General features: G+C 41.2%; 1 protein-coding gene across 3 annotated transcripts in view; it reads right to left on the minus strand.

The window, feature by feature from the left end:
• Positions 1-24,284, minus strand: part of FARS2 (phenylalanyl-tRNA synthetase 2, mitochondrial) — a 616,855-nt gene that overhangs the window by 197,041 nt on the left and 395,530 nt on the right. For all 3 annotated transcript variants that reach the window (XM_069730707.1, XM_069730708.1, XM_069730709.1), the window contains one exon: positions 15,100-15,260. In XM_069730707.1, coding sequence (XP_069586808.1) covers positions 15,100-15,260 — 161 coding nt within the window. The remainder of the gene's footprint in view (positions 1-15,099; positions 15,261-24,284) is intronic.

Consider the following 24,284-nt stretch of genomic DNA (forward strand, 5'->3'; position numbering starts at 1 on the left):
TGGAAAGTGAAGAAGTGCTATTCAACTCTATAGTTGAATTACTTCTATATATTCAGATCTGGCTAGGGATAGCACGTGTGCTTGGTCACTTGTGCAATACATTTTTCAGTGCAATACTTTTAAAGGGTAGTCTGCAGTTATACATGGCATGAAGCTAATACTCATCTACCTTCTCTCCACACAGATATTTACATATCCTTCCACCTGTGTGGTTTATCTCCTATGTGTGAACATCATCCCATTTTGCAATTTTCTTTGGCATTTATTCATTGATCCTGTTGTTTTTATAATTTTCTAAGCTATCTCCTTCACTGCCTTTTTTGGGGGGTGGGGGCATGCAGGGAGAAAGGGGTAGTATAGAATGCTAAAATAAAATACAATTCTGTCCATGGTTCTTGTGATTTGATTTTACGGTGTTCACAGTTCAGTAGAAATAACATGTTAACTTTATTTTGAGGATCTCTAAGATTACTGTGACATCAAATGTATACATTTTTGTAAGTTTTACTGCTTTTATACAATAAAGCACTTGTTTATATAAAAACGTTATGTTACCATATTTATACAGCTGGAATATTTTTATTTTTCTGTTGACTGAGCGGTATGAGGGCTTGTTTTTTGCAAGGCTTATTTTATGAGGGCTTATTTTCTTTAGTGCATTTTGTTATGTTTTTGGGGAGGTTTGATTAACTGGAAACAGCATATTTGTAATATTTTTTTATTTTATACAGGACAGTATTAATTACATATTAACTTTGTTCTTCAAATTGATACTCTTCTGGCAACATGCATCACAAACGCTTCTGGTTATGTCCCCCATTGTAGCCCCATATACTAATAATGTCTTCCACCATGGCCCCCATTCGATAATGATGTTCCCCAATTGGCCACCATAGAGTAATAATATCTACCATCATGGCCTTATACATTAATAATTGTTAACGTGTGAGACCAAAATGTGGGACATTCCAATTATATTGGGTCACAAAAGGTGGCTGCTATTACTGTATAGAGGCAGAAAAGGTAAATGTTAATTCAGTATGAGAGCCACTGGGAAGAGGGGCAATATTGCTGTAATTGTGCACAAGGACAGACATTACTACTGTATGGGGGCAGAAAAGAAAATTGTACTATTCTACAGGACCACAAAAGGGTACATAAACATTAATATCCTATGGGAGCCCCAGAGGGAGATATTTCTAATGTCAGGGGACACAAACGGGAACAACACTATTGTAATATATTCTTTTGGAAGGTATACCGCTACTGTGGGCACTCTACTTGTCTGCGTGTTACATTCTGTAGAGATGATTGTGGATGAAAGAAGTTATAGCAGTCAGCGTTGGATGAATAAAAGTAAAAACTTAATTACTTTAATCTGTGACGTCATTGGTTGAATCACTGAATTTAACTTTTAATGATTCAATTAAGAGTGATAGTACATTTATAAATTAAAATCTAGAAAAAACACCTCCCAAGGACTTCTATAGGGGGAAAATGTAAAAAAACAAAACAAAAAAAAGAACAATAGGAAGCAAGGATTAAGTAGTGTAACGTGTCATTCCTATACTGACCCTAATATGTCCCTTTTTGCTGTAGTCCTACCTACCAGCAGAGTTTGGCTCCATAAAGTTCGATGTGGCGCCCCCGCTTAATGTTGGCAGTCCCTTCATCGCCCTGCATGCCCCTTTTGTAAAGAGCTATGACAATAATTCAACATGCATTCAACATATAGTTATAATGTCCATGATACCCCTAGGCTCTGACTCAAAAAGGAAGCTGTATCTCACGAAAAAAAAAAAGCTTCAATATCTAGCTGGACTAGTCTCATATAGGAACTGTCCCTTCAGCCTTAAGTTTCAATAGCTATCCCTCATTATATCAGTCAAAATCGTAAATCACAAGGAAAAAACTCAATTGACAAAAGTGGGTCTTAAAGGGTTAGATCACACAGTATTAATAATATACTAGTTGTGTCACAAAAAAGAAAAAAGTAGAAAAGTGCACGTGCCTGAGGTAGATTCAAGAAAATAGATGCATAACAGCTTGTAACACAATTAAAGTGATTTTGCCCATTAATTTGCTCTTTCAACAATAACATAGACAATTAAAAAAAACATTCTGATACACTTATCTGATTAGGGTAATTCCCAGTATTATGATGTCCCTTGTCCCTGGCCCTACACATTTCGCCTCTTGCCATTATCGGGGCTCATCAGGGGACCCAGAATGGCAGTATGCCTTAATAGGAGATGGCATCTGTAAGTATAATAAAACCTATTTTTTTGGATCTGCAGACTTGATTGGGGACCTTTTTTTAAAAAAAAATCTTTAAGTATGTTGTAAAAAGGCTCTAATGATGATGGCTGTACTTTATATTGGAAAAACCTGGTGACAGGTTCCCTTTAACTACCCTTTGAATTTATAACAGAATTCAATCTTTTTGGGTAGAGTCTATCAGCATGGCCAATCTAGATATGGCAATCTTTGCCCACTTTTCCTTGCAGCAGTGCTTCAAAAACTGTCATATTATGAATGCATCTCCTGTGTATATTCCTCTTCAGGTCAACCCACAGGGTTTAGTTGCATTCAGGTCTGGGCTCTGGCTGGGCCATTCCAAAGCTTTAATTTCCTGGTGAAAGCATTCTTTTGTTGATTTGGATGTATGCTTAGGGTGTTGTCGTGCTGAGTTTCCTGTTCATCTTCAGCTTTTTAGCAGAGACCTGACCATTTGTTGTAAAACTGACTAATTTTGTAAACCGTGAATAATTCTCTTGAACTTGCCTAAAGCCCCAGTTCCAGATAAACAGCCATAAAGCATAGTGTTATTTCCATCATGCTTTATTGTGGGTATGAAACAGATAAGGTAGCACTCTGTAGCGCTATAGCATGCACACATAAAATATGAAAATTGAATTGCATTACTGCACTAGAAATATGAAAAATTGAGAATGCTTAGCGAATAAATTGGCCAATTCATGTGTACCTGGCAGCTACGTTAAGGCGATTCTCATTGCTAGGACCTAATGCCAAACCTCTCAGACAGTCTACATCTCTACATCTACATATCAAAAAAGAGTACTGCCTTATCTGTTTCATTGTACATGAGTTGGCAACTCTAGGTAAGCACTTGTCCAGACCTGTTTAGGATGTGATGGGCAGTTTTTTTTTTATATTCGTTGTGGGTATTGTCTTCTTCTGGTGTTGGATTTGCACCAAATATGCTATTTGGAATCATGGTCAAAAAGTTAAACCTTTGTCTCATTAGACTATGACACATTTTCACACATACTTTTGGCAAACTTGAAGTAGGTTTTGGAAAAGAATAGCTGGGCTTGAATGGTTTCTTCATAAGAAAAGCCTTCTGTCTTGCCATGCTATCCCACAGGGCAGACATATGACGAATACAGGAAATTGTTGTCACAGGTAGCACACAACCAGTACTTATCAGAAATTCTTGCAGTTCTTTGAATGTTGCTATCGGGCTCATGGCAGCCCCCAGAACTTTCCTTCTTGTCTTTTCATCTATTTTTGAGGGAAGTCCAGTCCCAGGTAATGTCACTGTAGTGTGAAATTTCAGATACTTATTGATGACCATCTTTGGAGTGTTCTATGGGAAATCCAATGACTTGGAAAATGTTTTGTACCCTTCTCACTGATAACAAACTATCTCTATTAAAAGTTATGTTGTAAGATGTATACAAACTATGGCTTTTGCTGTAAAATGCAACTAAGAAAATGTCAGGATGATCCTACTAGAACAGCTAAACTTTAAGGGTATGTTCACACGTTCAGGATTTCCATCCTTTTTTTTCAGGACTGTTTTTTTTAAAAAACTGCAGCTCTTGGCAGAAAACGCAGGTCCTTTTTTTGGTCCTTTTTTGTCCATTTTTGATGAGTTTTTTGATCCTTTTTTTTTATGCAGTTTTCTAATCCTAACCCTAACCCTACCCCTACCCCTATTCTAACCTTAGTGAAAAAAAAAAAAAAAATTCTTAATTTTTTTTATTGTCCCTACCAATGGGGGTGACAAAGTGGGGGGGGTGTCATTTACTATTTTTTTATTTTGATCACTGAGATAGGTTATATCTCAGTGATCAAAATGCACTTTGGAGCGAATCTGCCGGCCGGCAGATTCGGCGGGCGCACTGCGCATGCGCCCGCCATTTTGCAAGATGGCGGCGCCCAGGGAGAAGACGGCCGGACGGACACCGGGACGCCGGGTAAGTATAAGGGGGGGAGATTAGGGCACGGGGGGGGCATCGGAGCACTGGGGGGGGGGGCATCGGAGCACGGGGGGGGGCATCGGAGCACGGGGGGGCGGGATCGGAGCACGGGGGGGCAGCCACACTCCGCCCACGCACTTCCGCCCGCTCCCCCGCACTTCCTGCTGCAGCGGTTCTGCACATCAAATCGCAGTAAAACCCGCAGATATATTTTTGATCTGCGGGTTTTACTGCGGTTTTGACCTCACAATGGAGGTCTATGGGTGCAGAACCGCTGCGGTTCAGGAAAAAGAAGTGACATGCTCCTTCTTTTTTGCCGCAGCTATTCTGCGCGGCTTTTTAAACGAAATTCCGGATCATGTGCACGGCAGTGACTGTTTTCCATAGGGTTACATTGTTATGTACCCTGCATGGAAAACAGCTGCGGAACCGCAGCGGCAAAACCGCTGCGGTTCCGCAGTAAAAAACGCACTGTGTCAACATGGCCTAAATGGGGTTAATTAGAATCACTTTAACTGATGGCAGCTGTGTACTGACTACTATTTAACATGAGTGCAAATATGATTGTCTAACTATTATCACAATCACATTCCCAATTATAATTTTACCCCTTAAAATGATTTCAGTTTGTTTCTCAAAGGATTTGTACAGATTGAGGCTGACAGTGGAAAAAGTTCTGAAATGATTCTTCTTGGTATGATTTTATTTTTTACATGACAAAGTCGCAGGCATTTTCAAAGGGGTGTGTAGACTTTTTATATCCAATGTAACGGCTTTGGGTTCTCATTTCATTTTAATTTACTTTCACATGTGTTCTCTTTGAACCAAAAGGATTGGTTTCTATGGCAACCAGCTTAATTGTATTGGAGTACAGTGTGAAAGTTGTTTCAACACTATGTAACATCTGCATTTGGCAAAATCTTATAAATAATTGATTTTTCCATTCAAAAATAAGCACAAAAAAATCACAGTGTGCAAATGCAAAAATGCATTAACATTGTAACATAGTAACATAGTTAGCAAGGCCAAAAAAAGACATTTGTCCATCCAGTTCAGCCTATATTCCGTCATAATAAATCCCCAGATCTACGTCCTTCTACAGAACCTAATAATTGTATGATACAATATTGTTCTGCTCCAGGAAGACATCCAGGCCTCTCTTGAACCCCTCGACTGAGTTCGCCATCACCACCTCCTCAGGCAAGGAATTCCAGATTCTCACTGCCCTAAGAGTTAGGCCATGTGCACATGTTGCGGTTTTTACCGCTGATCCGCGGCGTTTTTGATGCTAAGGATCTGCAGCAGTTTTCCATGCGGTGTACAGTTCCATGTAAACCTATGGAAAACCAAATCCGCTGTGCACATGCTGCGGAAAAAAACGTGCGGAAACACAGCGCTGTTTTTTCTGCAGCATGTCAATTCTTAGTGCGGATCTGCAGCGGTTCTGCACCCATAGATTTGCATTGCGTCAGCAAAACCTGCAGCAAAACCGCAGATATAAAAAGATCAGCAGGTTCGGGTGTAAAAAACGCTGCAGAGGTGATGACAATGATGTCAGGCAGGAAGAAGTGTGTGGGCGGAGTGGAAGTCAGAAGTCACCGTCATGGAGTCCTATCGTATCGCATGGGGATTGATGTCTGATTGATCTGGTATGTATGTATGTGTGTGTCTGTCTATGTGTGTGTGTGTCAAGTCTTTGTCTTTCCCCATGCGATGATAGTGCCACCTAATTGAACTAAGTCGCCGTATGGGACTACTGCTCCCATCCGTTATTAGTATGGGAGAGTAGTCCCTGTGTCCGGCGACTCAGTACAATTGAAAGTAAAACACAAAACACATACAATACACATATAATACATGTAACATACATGAGAGTACATACACCATATAACATAGAATACATACTCACCATACAGCACATACAGGTACGCGAAGCCATCGGTCCCCTAGGATAACGTCCCAAAAATATAAAACAAATCCATACTCCCTGTCCGCAGATATCCAAACGAGTGTCCCGCGCCGATCGGTTGCTCTCCGGCGATACACTACCAGGAGCGATGCTCCTGGCAGTGTATCGCGTTGTTTACCGGAGTTTTGCAGCTCCTGCCTCTCATTTTATGACAGTAGAGCTGCGTGAGAAATTTCCCACGCAGCAGTGCCGTAAAGCGAGAGTACCGGAGTCAATGAACTCCGGTAAACTCTCATAGTCAGTTACTGTAAATGTCTTTTTTTGATAAAGGGAGGTGTAGCCGTAGGCCTCATCATTCCTTATTACACAAATACACATCACCTGATCTGCTTCATTCAATAACCACTCAAGGTTATACACCTTGGAGTTGGAAAAGCTACATAAAAATGATGATATGGTTAAAATACCCACTTGCCTAATTCTGCACTCAGTGTAAATGTGCAGTGATATATAGGGCGATGCCATCTGCAATGCCAATTAACATTTTATGACCATACATTATAGTACATGTATATTTTTACAGGCCAGATTTTCACACAATTAAAATCCTTACATACAATGCATGACTAATAACTAACAATGTGCATAATCATAGGAATGCGCTGAGCTCTTAATGAGGACATGTAAAAAAAGGAGATGAAGAGGATGTGTACCAATGTCTGACATTAGATCAGAAGCAAAATATTTCTCTCAAAATGTCAGTGTCATGAGTGAGACTACACAAAGCGCTGGTAGAGAGGATCATTTCAAAAGCCTTTATTGTACAGAATGTCAAAGCGGCTTAGAAGGCAAGATGCACACAGGGGACTAAAGGCAACATATCAGTCTAGTCTGCAAAAGATAAGGAGCCCTGACCAACTCAAAGATAACTCTCTAAATGTATCCAAGCTGTACATGCTAGGACAGATTCAATACAATGGATGCATTGTCTGCCTCCTACAGGAGTTCACAGACCATTATCAAGCTAGGTTGGCATTATATATATATATATATATATACAGTGGGGCAAAAAAGTATTTAGTCAGTCAGCTATAGTGCAAGTTCCACCACTTAAAAAGATGAGAGGCGTCTGTAATTTACATCATAGGTAGACCTCAACTATGGGAGACAAACTGAGAAAAAAAAATCCAGAAAATCACATTGTCTGTTTTTTTAACATTTTTTTTGCATATTATGGTGGAAAATAAGTATTTGGTCAGAAACAAACAATCAAGATTTCTGGCTCTCACAGACCTGTAACTTCTTCTTTAAGAGTCTCCTCTTTCCTCCACTCATTACCTGTAGTAATGGCACCTGTTTAAACTTGTTATCAGTATGAAAAGACACCTGTGCACACCCTCAAACAGTCTGACTCCAAACTCCACTATGGTGAAGACCAAAGAGCTGTCAAAGGACACCAGAAACAAAATTGTAGCCCTGCACCAGGCTGGGAAGACTGAATCTGCAATAGCCAACCAGCTTGGACTGAAGAAATCAACAGTGGTAGCAATAATTAGAAAATGGAAGACATACAAGACCACTGATAATCTCCCTCGACCTGGCGCTCCACGCAAAATCCCACCCCGTGGGGTCAGAATGATCACAAGAACGGTGAGCAAAAATCCCAGAACCACGCGGGGGGACTTAGTGAATGAACTGCAGAGAGCTGGGACCAATGTAACAAGGCCTACCATAAGTAACACACTACACCACCATGGACTCAGATCCTGCAGTGCCAGACGTGTCCCACTGCTTAAGCCAGTACATGTCCGGGCCCATCTGAAGTTTGCTAGAGAGCATTTGGATGATCCAGAGGAGTTTTGGGAGAATGTCCTATGGTCTGATAAAACCAAACTGGAACTGTTTGGTAGAAACACAACTTGTCGTGTTTGGAGGAAAAAGAATACTGAGTTGCATCCATCAAACACCATACCTACTGTAAAGCATGGTGGTGGAAACATCATGCTTTGGGGCTGTTTCTCTGCAAAGGGCCCAGGACGACTGATCCGGGTACATGAAAGAATGAATGGGGCCATGTATCGTGAGATTTTGAGTGCAAACCTCCTTCTATCAGCAAGGGCATTGAAGATGAAATGTGGCTGGGTCTTTCAACATGACAATGATCCAAAGCACGCCGCCAGGGCAACGAAGGAGTGGCTTCGTAAGAAGCATTTCAAGGTCCTGGAGTGGCCTAGCCAGTCTCCAGATCTCAACCCTATAGAAAACCTTTGGAGGGAGTTGAAAGTCCGTGTTGCCAAGCGAAAAGCCAAAAACATCACTGCTCTAGAGGAGATCTGCATGGAGGAATGGGCCAACATACCAACAACAGTATGTGGCAACCTTGTGAAGACTTACAGAAAACGTTTGACCTCTGTCATTGCCAACAAAGGATATATTACAAAGTATTGAGATGAAATTTTGTTTCTGACCAAATACTTATTTTCCACCATAATATGCAAATAAAATGTTAAAAAAACAGACAATGTGATTTTCTGGATTTTTTTTTCTCAGTTTGTCTCCCATAGTTGAGGTCTACCTATGATGTAAATTACAGACGCCTCTCATCTTTTTAAGTGGTGGAACTTGCACTATTGCTGACTGACTAAATACTTTTTTGCCCCACTGTATATATATATATATATATATATATATATATATATATATATATATATATATATATATATATATATATTACATTATAAAACGCAGTTTTGGGGCCACAGCATCTTGTATGTATTATTTGTGCACTTCTATTATGCATCTTCTATTATTTAATGGTATTGTTTTCTTATTGCAAAAGTTAGGTACTATTAGCATTGTTTTAAATATTTAGTAAGTTCCCATCCAATCAGTTATGCTCTGCTATACCCTGTGCTACTTGAATCTGGTGTTATATTAAGTGTTTGAAACTGAATAATAAATATATTTCATTCTTAAAACTAGAGAGGAAGAAACAATCTTTATTAAACCCTAAATGGTCTGTTGCATGGGGCTATTTTGTAAAAAAATAATCAAGCAATGTTTTTAATTATTGTTCAGTATAAACATGTGCAGTGCATTTGGTCGGAGGCTTCAGCGGGTAAACATCTCTGCATTTTTTCTCTGACATATTATCCACTAATCGTTAACAATGGGGATAAGAGTTAAGGCAAAATAATCTCAAAGCTAATAAAAAAAGACAAAAGAAACTAAATAAAATTGGGTAAATGATTTTACTAAATTTAGTGTGACTAGTATCTCCTTTATGAAGTTGCAATTGTCAAGAGCCCTGCTTCCGACTTACAGCAGGAGTCTGTGCACGTGTTACAGAAGGACAGAGAGAGAGTAATGAGCGCTGCGGTGAGCTTACCTGCTGGAGCGCAGGACCTGAAGCACGTGACATCCGGGGGAGTGGACGGAGACAGGGCCAAATGCCGAGTAGCAGCAGTGACTGGTGAAGCCGGAGAGTAGTCTGAACGTGCCAAGGTCAAGCCGGGAGGTCAATAAAGTGCCAAAAGGGTGAGACATAAGCGTGGTTGGGACGAAGGAAAAAGGTCGGGGAGCCGAAGATAGCGGTGCAGTACAAACGGGGCAGACCGGGGGGAAGTTAGAGTACCAAACTAAAGGTCAAAGCCAGAAACAGACAATAAGCACAGAATCACAAGGCAAAACACAGAATAAGAAAACAGGCTGAGTCATACACCAGAGAGCAAACGGACTAAACAGTATAAATCAACATGCGAGAGGGGAAAAGGATTTTCACAGTGCTCACCAGAGTATCACAGGACGATGCCTATGGCTAAGGACATAAAGTCAGAAATGCGTCAGGCGTGCGGGGGGATGTTTGCCCCTTGAGACCCTATGATATGTATGTTTTTAACTTTTTACAAACAATGGATTAAATAAAAGACAAAACTTGATTTTTTATGGAAATCCCCTGGTGCTGGTTTTTCCTTTTTTTGCCTGGACTAAACAGTATGCAAGCACACCAGGGGGTCAGACACACAGCTAAAGGCCCCTTCACATTAAGCGACGCTGCAGCGATACCGACAACGATCCGGATCGCTGCAGCGTCGCTGTTTGGTCGCTGGAGAGCTGTCACACAGACAGCTCTCCAGCGACCAACGATGCCGGTAACCAGGGTAAACATCGGGTAACTAAGCGCAGGGCCGCGCATAGTAACCCGATGTTTACCCTGGATACCATGCTAAAAGTAAAAAAAAAACAAACACTAGATACTTACCTACCGCTGTCTGTCCTCCAGCGCTGCGCTCTGCTTCTCTGCTCTCCTCCTGTACTGTCTGTGAGCCGGAAAGCAGAGCGGTGACGTCACCGCTCTGCTTTCCGGCTCACAGACAGTACAGGAGGAGAGCAGAGCACAGCGCTGGAGGACAGACGGCTGTAGGTAAGTATCTAGTGTTTGTTTTTTTTTACTTTTAGCATGGTATCCAGGGTAAACATCGGGTTACTAAGCGCGGCCCTGCGCTTAGTTACCCGATGTTTACCCTGGTTACCAGTGAAGACATCGCTGGATCGGTGTCACACACGCCGATCCAGCGATGTCAGCAGGAGTCCAGCGACCAAATAAAGTTCTGGACTTTATTCAGCAACCAACGATCTCCCAGCAGGGGCCTGATCGTTGGTCGCTGTCATACATAACGATTTCATTAACGATATCGTTGCTACGTCACAAATAGCAACGATATCGTTAACAATATCGTTATGTGTGAAGGTACCCTAAGGGTATGTGTCCACTTTCAGGATGGCCGGCGGTATCGCCGGAGCGGCTTAGCCACTCTGCGGTAAGCCCCGCCCCCTTTCTGGGACGCGATGATGCCGGATGTGTTCACAGCACACATCCGGCATCATCGCTCCCCACCATAGGGCCCTGTGCTATATCTTGCGGCGACGCAGTGTCGCCGCAAGATATACGGACATGCTGCGATCTGAAAAGACGCGCAGCATGTCCGGAGTCGCAGGGCCGCCACGTGCGTGTTACCACGCATAGTGGAGACGGGATTTCATTAAATCCCCTCCACTATGCTGTAACATCTGGACGCTGCGTGTCTGACGCTGCGTCCCTATGCAGCGTCAAACACGCAGCGTTTACTGCACGTGGACACATACCCTAAGACAGATGTATCATTGACAAGGATCCCCAGATGAAGGCGGGTAAATATAGCCCTCCCCAAACAAAAAGGAGGCTATACAAATTAACCTCGAGAGGAAGGGAAGGAATCCAGTCCACAATCATGACAGCAATCCTTTGATCTCAAAAAAGTATTGATCATGCCAGGGATACTGCTTTTTGGCCTAAAAAAGAGTATTGATCATACCAGGTATACTGCTTTTTGACCTAAAAAAAGTATTGATCATGCCAGGAATACGGTTTATGCCACACCCAATAAAAAAGACCATTACAATTGAGCAATAAGATAGGCAGGACACTAAATTGGCATCCCTGTTGGTACTCTGTAAGCCTGATCAGGGTCATATGAACTTTTCACTTTACTCTCAAATGCTGTTACCCTTGGTGCATCTGGCATTTACATTGGTGAAAAGGAAATTCTTCAACTGCCATGTAATCATGTATTATACTATGTACATTATAATTGACATGCCCAACAGTAGTACCCGAGAGTGACCAATACACAGTATATGAAGTTCTGCTATTCTGCTCTGTAAACTGTTTGGGCGCTGGGTTTTGGACGTGTGATCTAATATTGATGAACTATCCTAGAGATAGATTGCTCATACTGAAGTTATAGGCAACCACTTTAATAGCCACTTTATTAAAGACAACTGCTCTTTCAGGATTGGAGTGTCACTTTCGGGAAATTTGATAACTAATCCTTAAGTGCAGAATAAATTCAAGACAGTTTTCCAAGTATCAGTTTCATTGTGAAGTCCACATTATGGACGCGTTCACATGATTCATTTTTGCCACACTTTTTTCAGCTCTTTTTTTTTTTTTAAGATTAAAATGCTACACTGTAAAGTACAAGCAAGGCGAATGAGAATTCTGAAATCTCATGCACATGCTTATTTTTTCCTTGTGGATTTGAGTTATCAAAGCGTTCTTTTCAAATCTTCAGCATGTCAACTCTTTTAGCACTTTCACCGTAAAAAGTAAAAACTCATGAAAATTGTACATAAAGAAGTGTCAAAAAGGTACATATTTTAGGAGGTGTTTTTCTACTAACTCTCTGATTTTTGGTGGTGAAAAATATGCTGCAAATACTCATCATGTGCACATATGCTAAAATAGGAAAATCTAGCTCAATAATTTTGAACCAGACATAACTCATTGTAAGGTTTTCTCATGCAACAGTTTGAAAAGTATACTGAGAATGGTGTCATTAAGGAGCAGCATCCAGTCAAAGCTTATCCTTTGCATGTAACCAACTCATCAACGAAAGAGCCAGAGGAGGATGTGAAGAATCATTCTGATGATCTGGTGGTGCAACTCAAGCAAACTGAAGCCTAATAGAATGCTGGTGCTCCAGCTCATGTCTCAGCACACAACTTGCTGTTTTCTAGCATGGATGATCTAAAACTGCAACAGACCAATTCGAGTGCCATTGCTGTCTAAGAAAACAGAAAAGCAAGACTCCATTGGGCAAAGAGAGCTCAAATTTAGATCAATGAGCAAAGGAAAAGCAAAGCCTGGTCAGATGTATCCATATTTCTTTTTCACAATGCTGATGGGAGTTACAGAATTGGGTGCAAGCAGCATAAGCCAATGGACTCTTCCTGTCATGTATCAACAGTGTAGATTGGTTTGGTGATAATGTGAGTCCTCAGTTATCTGAAGATGGATGTTTAGACAGCAGGACTTATTTAAGGATAAGGATTGTGATTGACCAAGTTAATCAATTCAGATAAGCTGTTTACCCAATGGCAGTAGGACAGTGAACCATGCCACAAGAGTTATATCGTTATGGATTAGCTCTAGTTTTCCTTGCTTCTCATATCTTCTGTCTACAAATCTTAATCCTATAGAGTATCTCTCCGACAAGATAGAACAGGATGCCCATAACACGTCACTATCCTAATCTACTTTGCAGCAACTGCAAAAATCTTTCCTGTCCATATTTTCTGGTCAATACTGCTGTAGAATGATTTCATCACGAAGTGGAATTTTTGACACAATGAATGGCTGTTCAAAAGGTGGGGTCTCTATCAAATTATCAAATCATTTAATATAAATAAGGGATGAAAAGAAAAGTAAAATGTTAACCAGGTTATGCTACGGTTTTACACTCATTTTTTTCTTTTAGGAAAAACGCTACTGCAGATTTTAATGCAGCTTAAAGTATAGGTTCCTCATGTCTATTTCATACTCACTTTAAATCCACTTCTTACTTTTGTCTACAAAATAGCATTAAATTCTTCCGGAAAACTTTAACAGCGTTACAAAACAATGTAGAGTGTGAAACCAATCTAAGAGAAATATTGAACAACACAAGTTTCTAAGTAATCTACCTCTTCCTCAGAGACAATTACTGAGCGAGAGGCCTACAGTCCTCAAAGTCCAAAGTATTTCATATTTTGCTCTTTTGTTCATATTGTACTCACTAGTTTTCTGGCTTTTACATAAGTGTAATGATAATGATGTGAACAGTGAGCTATTTCGGTGGACATAATCACTTTAATACCCACACGAGGCACAGTGGCCTAGTTTATGTGAAGGTTAGTATAATATCAAGCTGAATTTAATGAGACAAACTTTCTCAAGCTACGGTAACTATAATGGACTGATATCCTAATCTTACCCAAGGTAAGGCCAATTAAATGACTACTGGAGACATGGTTACTTTTGGGCACAATCTGTGCACATTTCAAATTGTCCAAGCGTGCATGTGCTTTCCATGAGAAAAAAAAGGAGAACAAAACAATCGGACTTTAATTCGACATTCCCGATACCTCTTTTCCTCATATTCTATTGGGAAGGGGTTTGGAGGTCCCATACACATTAAAGTTAGCTCAGTCCACCAATCACCTTATGTGTATGAAGACTTTTAAATGAACATTACAGTAGATTTTTCAGATCATTGCTTATATTACTAACAGAAAGTCGATGGCTAGAATTTATTATTATACCATTGATATAGATATCTACATACAAAGCTGAAAAGAACAAAGTTCATTTCAGAAAACTCTTGGGATCAAAAGCAGCACAAATGATCCTGAGAAAATTCGCTACTTTAAAAATCTTAGTAATTACAGTCAAGCCTTTTTGAGATGACCACCTACACTTAGAGTAAAAAATAGCCTTATTGAGGGGTGTACTCTAAAAGAAGAGACTATATACAAACGATGTAAATTATTCACCAAAAATATCTACTCTAGGGGATGGTCTTCTCAAAAGATATTTTTGGTAGGGAGAGATTTCACTGCACTAATATTGTAGTTTTTCTTTGAAAACTGATAATGATATCCCATGGAGACAGGCAAACTGTCATGTACAATGGTTTACAAAATACAGTGACCTTTATTGCTGCCCAGCTGTCTTTCTGAACGTAAAAAAAGATATCTTTATAAATGTGATATCAACTGGCTTTAGGGACAAGCCTCGAGAGTATAAACACCAAGACCTATATTTGGTTCTCAGAAACACTTTCAGAGAAACGTCTCTTTCTGGGAAATTTCAACAACGAATATGAGTACATGTGACACAACATACAGTGGCATGTAAAAGTCTGGGCACCTCAGGTCTAAATGACTGCCATTGTGAACAGTTAAGCAAGTTGACAATGAAATGATCTCCAAAAGGCCTGAAGATGACACACTTCCTTTGTATTTTAAGCAAAAAATATATATATGATATGTTTTCATCTTTTACATTTTAAAAATAATAAAAAAAACCAATATTTATGAGAAACTAGTTACCAATTTAGCGACAGTTAACACAATTCAATTAGCAAGACCCTAATCATTACTTACCTGAAATTGAACTGCCTGGTTGATGTTGGACACATGGAATTGTTTTAGGAAAAGCTCACTTTCACTCCAGAACAAGCGAATGTCAGGAATACTATAAAGAATCATGGCCAATCTCTCTAATCCAAGACCAAACGCCCATCCAATTTTGTCTTGAGCACCAGCTGTAACAAAAAAAAAAAATTTGAAAATCCAAAAGATTAGTACAAAAGATTTTAAAGGAAATACTTTTATCTGATATTCACAACACTAATGCAAAATATGTTGAAAACTCATCAATGGTGGAGACATCTTACATTATTTAGATCCAAAAAAATCTTCTTCCAGTTGACTTGACTTGGCGCTTCCTCATTTATTTGAAGAAACAAAAGCTACAGATTACTGCTAGCATCAACTCTATACATCACGACAGTCTAATGCATCAGTGTTCAGTTGCGGCAGTGATTTGCCAGCACTGTATCTTGATCTGTTACTAATAAAAAAATTTACATTTTTATTTCTTCATTCCTAATCTTGTGATTTTGCTTAGCATTAATATGGCTCTGCCAGGAAATACAAAACGATCCACTGCACTATTCTGCCAGGTGCTAGAAAATATTTTTTTTTAACTTTCCAAGTGGCAAACCTATTAGTGCTCCCAAAAAAAGGATATGTAAAAGCCAGATTCTCAAAAAAAATTGCTTTTTCATTTTCCAAACATCAAACCAATTGCTGATCCAAAAAGAGGGACAATTTGATGAAAAGCGTTTTATTAGCTGTCGTTTCTTCATTTTCACTACAAGCAGCCAATTATTACTCACCCAAAAAGGTATGGTTTTTCTACCTTATAAACACGTATAAACGTTGGCATGGCATGCATCTGACCCCCAAAAGGGGGAACCTTTTCACTTACATAACACACTGCATAGATGGGCTGGTTTAAACAGGCTGTTGGTTATGTCATCATAAGTTAACCCATCGTCATGTATATTATGGCCAATTTGACATTATTAAGGCTGTGTTTGTGTTAATGAGCTTGAAATGCTTTGAAGACAGCCCTAGGAGGCCTCAGATTGTTATTATTACAGTGGGAGAAATGATCCCTTGCTGATTTTGTAAGTTTGCCCACTGACAAAGACATGAACAGTCTATAATTTTAAGGGTAGGTTAATTTTAACATTGAGAGATAGAATATCAAAAATGAAATCTAGAAAATCACATTATATAAATGATATAAATTTATTTGCATTTTGCAGTGAGATATAAGTATTTGATCCCCCTACCAACCGTTAAGAGTTTTGGCTCCTACAGACCAGTTAGACGCTCCTAATCAACTCGTTACCTGCACTACAGTCACCTATGGTCATACTTTGCACTGATGAGGGGCAACATCTCGAAACACTGTCTGCAAATTGAGATTCTGATTTGGCTTGTATCCTAAGTCATGTGACAATGCTCGTTAAAGGGTCAATATTGACTTGTAGGATTGCTACCTCCAATAGGTCGAACTAGAGTTCAAGTCCTCTTCCTGTCTGAAGAGACAAATTGCATATTTTTAATTTCCCACAAAAGCATGCAAGGAGTTTAAGTCTCTTCATACCGGTGTGCCAGACGTGGCACGTCACTCTGCACAAGGAGGAAATTAATCCTCTTAGATGCTATTCCTCACCCAAATAATAGCTGTTTCAATTAAAGACTGTGCTGCAATCTACATATGAAAATGATGATCATTATCACATGTTTGGTATAATTGGCTACTCATAGAGTTGACAGTCATCATACAAAATCCCTGGCTTTGAGCAAGTGTACATAGAAAAACGTATACTGTTTTGAAGGCAAAGGGTAGCTTCACCAAATATTGATTTGATTTAGGTTTATATTTTTTACATTGATTCTGCATTAAGTTAATTAATAAAAAAAAAGTTTTAAAATATTAACACTTCCATTTTTGGAATATATAAATATTCATTTGTACATATATAGTAAGCTTGCAGCTGTACAGGTACTGGATGAAGTGTGCTGCTTAGCCTTGGTGGTGTGGGACCCAGAGAGATGGCTCCTGCACGATAGATGCTGAGAGGGTGGATAAAGGGCATGGTATTTTAGGTTCAGTTTTTTGGAAGCGCTGGTAGAGCAGGGTGGGACTGGTCATTCCAATCCTCCAATCCATTGTGTGCTCTTCAGACTCTGCTAGAGACTGAGTATCAGACATTAACCCCTTCCCGACCTGTGACACAGCGTATGCGTCATGAAAGTCGGTGCCAATCCGACCTGTGACGCATATGCTGTGTCACAGAAAGATCGCGTCCCTGCAGATCGGGTGAAAGGGTTAACTCCCATTTCACCCGATCTGCAGGGACAGGGGGAGTGGTAGTTTAGCCCAGGGGGGGTGGCTTCACCCCCTCGTGGCTACGATCGCTCTGATTGGCTGTTGAAAGTGAAACTGCCAATCAGAGCGATTTGTAATATTTCACCTAAAAAAATGGTGAAATATTACAATCCAGCCATGGCCGATGCTGCAATATCATCGGCCATGGCTGGAAATACTAATGTGCCCCCACCCCACCCCTCCGATCGCCCCCCCAGCCCCCCGATCTGTGGCCCGCTCCCCTCCGTCCTGTGCTCCGCTCCCCCGTCCTCCTGTCCGCTCCCCCGTGCTCCAATCACACCCCCCCGTGCTCCAATCAAACCCCCCCGCACTCCGATCCCCCCCCGTGCTCCGAACCACCCCCCCTGCACACCGATCCCCCCCCCTGCACACCGATCCACCCGCCCGCACACCGATCACTCTCCCCCTTGCTCCGATCCCTCCCCCCCCGTGCTCCGACGCCCCCCCCGTGCCCTGATCTCCCCCCCCTGTGCCCTGATCTCCCCCCCTTATACTTACCGATCCTGGCGGGGTCCGTCAGTCTTCTTCCCCGAGCGCCGCCATGTTCCAAAATGGCGGGCGCATGCGCAGTGCGCCCGCCGAATCTGCCGGCCGGCAGATTCGTTCCAATGTGAATTTTGATCACTGTGATATAATCTATCACAGTGGTCAAAATAAAAAAACAGTAAATGACCCCCCCCCATTTGTCCCCCATAGATAGGGACAATAATAAAATAAAGAATTTTTTTTTTTTTTCACTAAGGTTGGAGTTAGAACTAGGGTTAGGGTTAGGGTTAGGGGTAGGGTTAGGGGTAGGGTTAGGGTTAGGGTTAGGGTTAGGGGTAGGGTTAGGGGTAGGGGTAGGGGTAGGGTTAGGGGTAGGGTTAGGGGTAGGGGTAGGGGTAGGGTTAGGGTTAGGGTTAGGGTTTCGGTATGTGCACACGTATTCTGGTCCTCTGCGGATTTTTCTGCAGCGGATTTGATAAATCCGCAGTGCTAAACCGCTGCGGATTTATGGCAGATTTACCGCGGTTTTTCTGCGCATTTCACTGCGGTTTTACAACTGCGATTTTCTATTGGAGCAGTTGTAAAACCGCTGTGGAATCCGCAGAAAGAAGTGACATGCTGCAGAATGTAAACCGCTGCGTTTCCGTGCAGTTTTTCGGCAGCATGTGTACAGCGATTTTTGTTTCCCATAGGTTTACATTGAAATGTAAACTCATGGGAAACTGCTGCGGATCCGCAGCGTTTTCCAAAGCGTGTGCACATACCTTTAGAATTAGGCTATGTGCACACGGTGCGGATTTGGCTGCGGATCCGCAGCGGATTGGCCGCTGCGGATCCGCAGCAGTGTTCCATCAGGTTTACAGTACCATGTAAACCTATGGAAAACCAAATCCGCTGTGCCCATGGTGCGGAAAATACCGCACGGAAACGCTGCGTTGTATTTTCCGCAGCATGTCAATTCTTTGTGCGGATTCCGCAGCGTTTTACACCTATTCCTCAATAGGAATCCGCAGGTGAAATCCGCAGGTAAAACGCAGTGCCTTTTACCCGCGGATTTTTCAAAAATGGTGCGGAAAAATCTCACACGAATCCGCAACGTGGGTACATAGCCTTAGGGTTAGGGTTGGGTTGGAATTAGGGTTGTGGTTAGGGTTAGGGGTGTGTTGGGGTTAGGGTTGTGGTTAGGGGTGTGTTGCGGTTAGGGTTGTGGTTAGGGTTACGGCTACAGTTGGGATAAGGGTTAGGGGTGTGTTGGCGTAAGAATTGAGGGGTTTCCACTGTTTAGGCACATCAGGGGGTCTCCAAACGCAACATGGCGCCACCATTGATTCCAGCCAATCTTTTATTCAAAAAGTCAAATGGTGCTCCTTCCCTTCCGAGCCCCGACGTGTGCCCAAACAGTGGTTTACCCCCACATATGGGGTATCAGTGTACTCAGGACAAACTGGGCAACAATTACTGGGGTCCAATTTCTCCTGTTACCCTTGAGAAAATAAAAAATTGCTTGCTAAAACATCATTTTTGAGGAAAGTAAAATGATTTTTTATTTTCACGGCTCTGCGTTGTAAACGTCTGTGAAGCACTTGGGGGTTCAAAGTGCTCACCACATATCTAGATAAGTTCCTTGGGGGGTCTAGTTTCCAAAATGGGGTCACTTGTGGGGGGTTTCTACTGTTTAGGCACACCAGGGGCTCTGCAAACGCAACGTGACGCCCGCAGACCATTCCATCAAAGTCTGCATTTCAAAACGTCACTACTTGACTTCCGAGCCCCGACATGTGCCCAAACAGTGGTTTACCCCCACATATGGGGTATCAGCGTACTCAGGACAAACTGGGCAACAATTACTGGGGTCCAATTTCTCCTGTTACCCTTGAGAAAATAAAAAATTGCTTGCTAAAACATCATTTTTGAGGAAAGTAAAATGATTTTTTATTTTCACGGCTCTGCGTTGTAAACGTCTGTGAAGCACTTGGGGGTTCAAAGTGCTCACCACATATCTAGATAAGTTCCTTGGGGGGTCTAGTTTCCAAAATGGGGTCACTTGTGGGGGGTTTCTACTGTTTAGGCACACCAGGGGCTCTGCAAACGCAACGTGACGCCCGCAGACCATTCCATCAAAGTCTGCATTTCAAAACGTCACTACTTGACTTCCGAGCCCCGACATGTGCCCAAACAGTGGTTTACCCCCACATATGGGGTATCAGCGTACTCAGGACAAACTGGGCAACAATTACTGGGGTCCAATTTCTCCTGTTACCCTTGAGAAAATAAAAAATTGCTTGCTAAAACATCATTTTTGAGGAAAGAAAAATGATTTTTTATTTTCACGGCTCTGCGTTGTAAACGTCTGTGAAGCACTTGGGGGTTCAAAGTGCTCACCACATATCTAGATAAGTTCCTTGGGGGGTCTAGTTTCCAAAATGGGGTCACTTGTGGGGGGTTTCTACTGTTTAGGCACACCAGGGGCTCTGCAAACGCAACGTGACGCCCGCAGACCATTCCATCAAAGTCTGCATTTCAAAAGTCACTACTTCCCTTCTGAGCCCCGACGTGTGCCCAAACAGTGGTTTACCCCCACATATGGGGTATCAGCGTACTCAGGAGAAACTGGACAACAACTTTTGGGGTCCAATTTCTCCTGTAACCCTTGGGAAAATAAAAAATTCTGGGCTAAAAAATTATTTTTGAGGAAAGAAAACGTATTTATTATTTTCACTGCTCTGTGTTATAAACTTCTGTGAAGCACTTGGGGGTTCAAAGTGCTCACCTCACATCTAGATAAGTTCCTTTCGGGGTCTAGTTTCTAAAATGGGGTCACTTGTGGGGGGTTTCTACTGTTTAGCCACATCAGGGGCTCTGCAAACGCAACGTAACGCCCGCAGAGCATTCCATCAAAGTCTGCATTTCAAAATGTCACTACTTGACTTTCGAGCCCCGACATGTGCCCAAACTGTGGTTTACCCCCACATATGGGGTATCAGCGTACTCAGGAGAAACTGTACAACAACTTTTGGGGTCAAATTTCTCCTGTTACCCTTGGGAAAATAATAAATTGCAGGCTAAAAGATCATTTTAGAGAAAATAAAATTTTTATTTTATTTTCATGGCTCTGCGTTATAAACTTCTGTGAAGCACTTGGAAGTTCAAAGTCCTCACCACACATCTAGATTAGTTCCTTTGGGGGTCTAGTTTCCAAAATGGGGTCATATGTGGGGGATCTCCAATGTTTAGGCACACAGGGGCTCTCCAAACGTGACATGGTGTCCGCTAATGATTGGAGCTAATTTTCCATTTAAAAAGCCAATTGGCGTGCCTTCCCTTCCGAGCCCTGCCGTGCGCCCAAACAGTGGTTTACCCCCACATATGGGGTATCAGCGTACTCAGGACAAACTGGACAACAACATTTGCGGTCCAATTTCTCCTATTACCCTTGGCAAAATAGGAAATTCCAGGCTAAAAATCATTTTTGAGGAAAGAAAAATTATTTTTTATTTTCATGGCTCTGCATTATAAACTTCTGTGAAGCACCTGGGGGTTTAAAGTGCTCAATATGCATCTAGATAAGTTCCTTGGGGGGTCTAGTTTCCAAAATGGGGTCACTTGTGGGGGAGCTCCAATGCATAGGCACACAGGGGCTCTCTAAACGCGACATGGTGTCCGCTAACAATTGGAGCTAATTTTCCATTCAAAAAGTCAAATGGCGCGCCTTCCCTTCCGAGCCCTGCCGTGTGCCCAAACAGTGGTTTACCCCCACATATGAGGTATCGGCGTACTCGGGAGAAATTGCCCAACAAATTTTAGGATTCATTTTATCCTATTGCCCATGTGAAAATGAAAAACTGAGGCGAAAAGAATTTTTTTGTGAAAAAAAAAAGTACTTTTTCATTTTTACAGATCAATTTGTGAAGCACCTGAGGGTTTAAAGTGCTCAATATGCATCTAGATAAGTTCCTTGGGGGGTCTAGTTTCCAAAATGGGGTCATTTGTGGGGGAGCTCCAATGTTTAGGCACACGGGGGCTCTCCAAACACGACATGGTGTCCGCTAACGATGGAGATAATTTTTCATTCAAAGAGTCAAATGGCGCTCCTTCCCTTCCGAACCTTACCATGTGCCCAAACAGTGGTTTACCTCCACATGTGAGGTATCGGTGTACTCATGAGAAATTGCCCAACAAATTTTAGGATCCATTTTATCCTGTTGCCCATGTGAAAATGAAAAAAATTGAGGCTAAAAGAATTTTTTTGTGAAAAAAAAGTACTTTTTCATTTTTACGGATCAATTTGTGAAGCCCCCGGGGGTTCAAAGTTCTCACTATGCATCTAGATAAGTTCCTTGGGGCGTCTAGTTTCCAAAATGGGGTCACGTGTGGGGGAGCTCCAATTTTTAGGCACACGGGGGCTCTCCAAACGTGACATGGTGTCCGCTAAAGAGTGGAGCCAATTTTTCATTCAAAAAGTCAAATGGCGCTCCTTCCCTTCCAAGCCCTGCCGTGCGCCCAAACATTGGTTTACCCCCACATATGAGGTATCAGCGTACTCAGGACAAATTGGACAACAACTTTCGTGGTTCAGTTTCTCCTTGTACCATTGGGAAAATAAAAAAAATGTTGCTAAAAGATAATTTTTGTGACTAAAAAGTTAAATGTTCATTTTTTCCTTCCATGTTGCTTCTGCTGCTGTGAAGCACCTGAAGGGTTAAAAAACTTCTGGAATGTGGGTTTGAGTACCTTGAGGGGTGCATTTTTTAGAATGGTGTCACTTTTGGGTATTTTCATCCATATAGACCCCTCAAACTGACTTCAAATGTGAGGTGGTCCCTAAAAAAAATGGTTTTGTAAATTTCGTTGTAAAAATGAGAAATCGCTGGTCAAATTTTAACTCTTATAACTTCCTAGCAAAAAAAAATGTTGTTTCCAAAATTGTGCTGGTGTAAAGTATACATGTGGGAAATGTTATTTATTAACTATTTTGTGTCACATAACTCTCTGGTTTAACAGAATAAAAATTCAAAATGTGAAAATTGCGAAATTTTCAAAATTTTCGCCAAATTTCCGTTTTTATCACAAATAAACGCAGAATTTATTGACCTAAATTTACCACTAACATGAAGCCCAATATGTCACGAAAAAACAATCTCAGAACCGCTAGGATCCGTTGAAGCGTTCCTGAGTTATTACCTCATAAAGGGACACTGGTCAGAATTGCAAAAAACGGCCAGGTCATTAAGGTCAAAATAGGCTGGGTCATGAAGGGGTTAACTATAAGCGGCTGAACAGCCCTGTTTTCGTATTGCTGTATGAACTTTGTTTTAGTTTATTTTCACCTTTATGTCAAGAAAAGGCAGTTTTTTTTTCATTCGTCCTGGAAGTTTGATGAACTGCAATAAAACCACCTGATTTTCCAGAAAGAGACTTTGTACCTGCGTGAATGCTACTAGCTGCCAGGAAGCGAGCGCCATTAATTCCACAGCGCTTTACAGATGTCATCGCTGTCCCCGATGGGGCTCACATTCTAAATTCCCTATCAGTATGTCTTTGGAATGTGTGAGGAAACTGGAGAACCCGGAGGAAACTCACGCAATCACGGGGAGAACATAGAAACTCCTTGCAGATGTTGTCCAGGTGGGATTTGAACCCAGCACCCCAGTGCTATATATATATATATATATATATATATATATATATATATATACATATATATATATATATATATATATATATATACATTGTTTAAATTCTGCTGATGGTCCAAAAGGGAACCTAGGATGATTCTTTCTTATAATAAAAGGGCCATTAAGGCAAAATATAATGTACTTTTTGGAAAGTCCTGACACAGTTTCTAATTTGATCAGTAAAAAGGCTGTGAAAAAAACTTCAATGGAAACTTTATTTTACTTCAAAAACAGAGCTGACCAATTTAGAAGTTTCAAGTCCAAGTCATACAGATCTAAGATCCCATTAACAGTCCAGGTCTTTATTATTTTTTAACTTTCAGCATATAAACAACTCTCTCATATAATTAGTTTTCTATGAATAAACAGATTCCTATTGAAAGAATTTCCCTTTTTAAGCTTCTTAGATTGATTTTATTCCATTAATTAGGTTCACTTACTGTTTGGTAATAGAATCTTACACGAAAAGGTGATCTAAGGACAAGACACCTATTAGGGTTAATATATGAGGCAGTGACTTTATAGTATCTACATTTCACATATTTTCTATCAGAAGAACTCTTCAATCTCCCTGTATTATTCTTTAGTTGGATTATGCAACCAGCTGTTTGGACAGACAAAACTGAAGGAAATATAATAACTTACTGATCAGTTTTGGT

Source organism: Ranitomeya imitator, chromosome 6 (genome assembly GCF_032444005.1).
Source record: "Ranitomeya imitator isolate aRanImi1 chromosome 6, aRanImi1.pri, whole genome shotgun sequence".
Classification (NCBI taxonomy): Eukaryota; Metazoa; Chordata; class Amphibia; order Anura; family Dendrobatidae; genus Ranitomeya; species Ranitomeya imitator.